The sequence below is a fragment of the Guillardia theta genome (genome assembly GCF_000315625.1).
Source record: "Guillardia theta CCMP2712 unplaced genomic scaffold GUITHscaffold_703, whole genome shotgun sequence".
NCBI classification, from domain to species: Eukaryota; class Cryptophyceae; order Pyrenomonadales; family Geminigeraceae; genus Guillardia; species Guillardia theta.
In genome coordinates, this window is record NW_005434031.1 from 1 (window position 1) to 1,327 (window position 1,327).

At 59.4% G+C, this 1,327-nt stretch overlaps 1 protein-coding gene across 1 annotated transcript; it reads right to left on the bottom strand.

Annotated features, from left to right (window-relative positions):
- Positions 1 to 566: 566 nt before the first annotated feature.
- Positions 567 to 1,150, bottom strand: GUITHDRAFT_149699 (hypothetical protein; the record flags this gene model as incomplete). The annotated part of the gene is made up of 4 exons (XM_005817669.1): positions 567 to 593; positions 638 to 727; positions 895 to 974; positions 1,040 to 1,150. Coding segments are annotated over 4 exons (308 nt in total), but the record flags the coding sequence as incomplete, so codon positions are not given.
- Positions 1,151 to 1,327: the final 177 nt, after the last annotated feature.

Below are 1,327 nucleotides of genomic sequence, written 5' to 3' on the forward strand. Positions count from 1 at the left end.
GTCCTTGTTCTTCCCTTATTCTCCTTCCCCTCCTGTCCTTGTTCTTCCCTTATTCCCTTCCCCTTCCCTGTCCTTCGTTCTTCCCTTATTCCCTTCCCTCCTGTCCTTGTTCTTCCCTTATTTCCCTTCCCCTCCTGCCCTTGTTCTTCCCTTATTCCCCTTCCCCTCCTGTCCTTGTTCTTCCCTTCTCCTGCTCCTGCTCCCTCCTCCTCCCGCTCTTCTCTGCTCATATCTCTTCTCAAGACTATCAAACTCTCGCCAAACCTCTTGCTCGCAAGCTTTACTTCGCCGGCGAGCATACGTGCTGGACCCACCCATCGCAGGTGCCTTGAGGGACCGGTGCTTCTTCCTCTTACAGCTTCTCAGGTCGTTGGGGCTGCTTTGAGCGGACTGAGGGCGGCAGGAGAGCTGTCGTACGACTTGGGGAGGAGGGAGGAGCGGCACAAGAGCGAGGAGGAGGCGTCGAGAGAGAAATGAAGCGGGCGAGGAGGAGGAAGCTCGGGGCAGCGAGCGAGGAGGAGGAAGCTGATGTGTACAGAGAACGAAAACCAACTAAATGTGTGTGGTCATGATGAGGAGACGATGCGAATGGCCTGCGGGAAGTCAAGGAAGGAGACGGAGGAGGGAGGCGAGTGACCTGAGCTTTGTCGCCAGCATCAACGACGAAGAAGAGAGTGGAAGGGAGGGACGAAACCATGATCCCCTGAGACTCTCCGTTGATGCAAACCTGCTCAGCAGTGAGGACGGGGAAGGGAGAGGAGGGAGGGGATGGGCGGAGAGGGGAGGAGAGACACCAAGATGGTGGGAGAGAGGTGGAGGGGAGGAGGTGGATGATGATGGATGCAGAGAGCAGTCAGGAGAATCGAGAGCTCGAGAGTCAAAGTGACACGTCACCTCCAGCGTCCTCGCGTCCATGTCCACCCGCAGCCCAACTCGGTCGCCAGTGCGAGGGAGGCGCTTAGCATACTCAGCACCTTGATCGAAGTGAAGGAGATTCCCTGCTGTTTCTCAGCTCGCCTCCTCCTCCTTCGCTCTCTACCGTTATGGCACGAGAAGCACCAGCCCGAGTCCGTCTGGTAGGCCGGCGTGCCCGCTAGTATGTCGTGCGTTCCCCTGCATACGCCCAGCTGGATGTAGCAGTCCGGGGTGCCTGGAGAGAAGAATGAGAGGGGGAGAGGGAGTGAGGGAGTGAGGGTGGTGGGGGGGGTGGAGGTGGGAAGGGGAGGGAGGGAGGGGAGGGAAGGGAAGGGAGGAGGGAGGAAACGAAGGAGGGGAGGGGGAGGGAAGGGGAGGGAGGGGAGGGAGGGGAGGGAGGAGGGAGGAAACG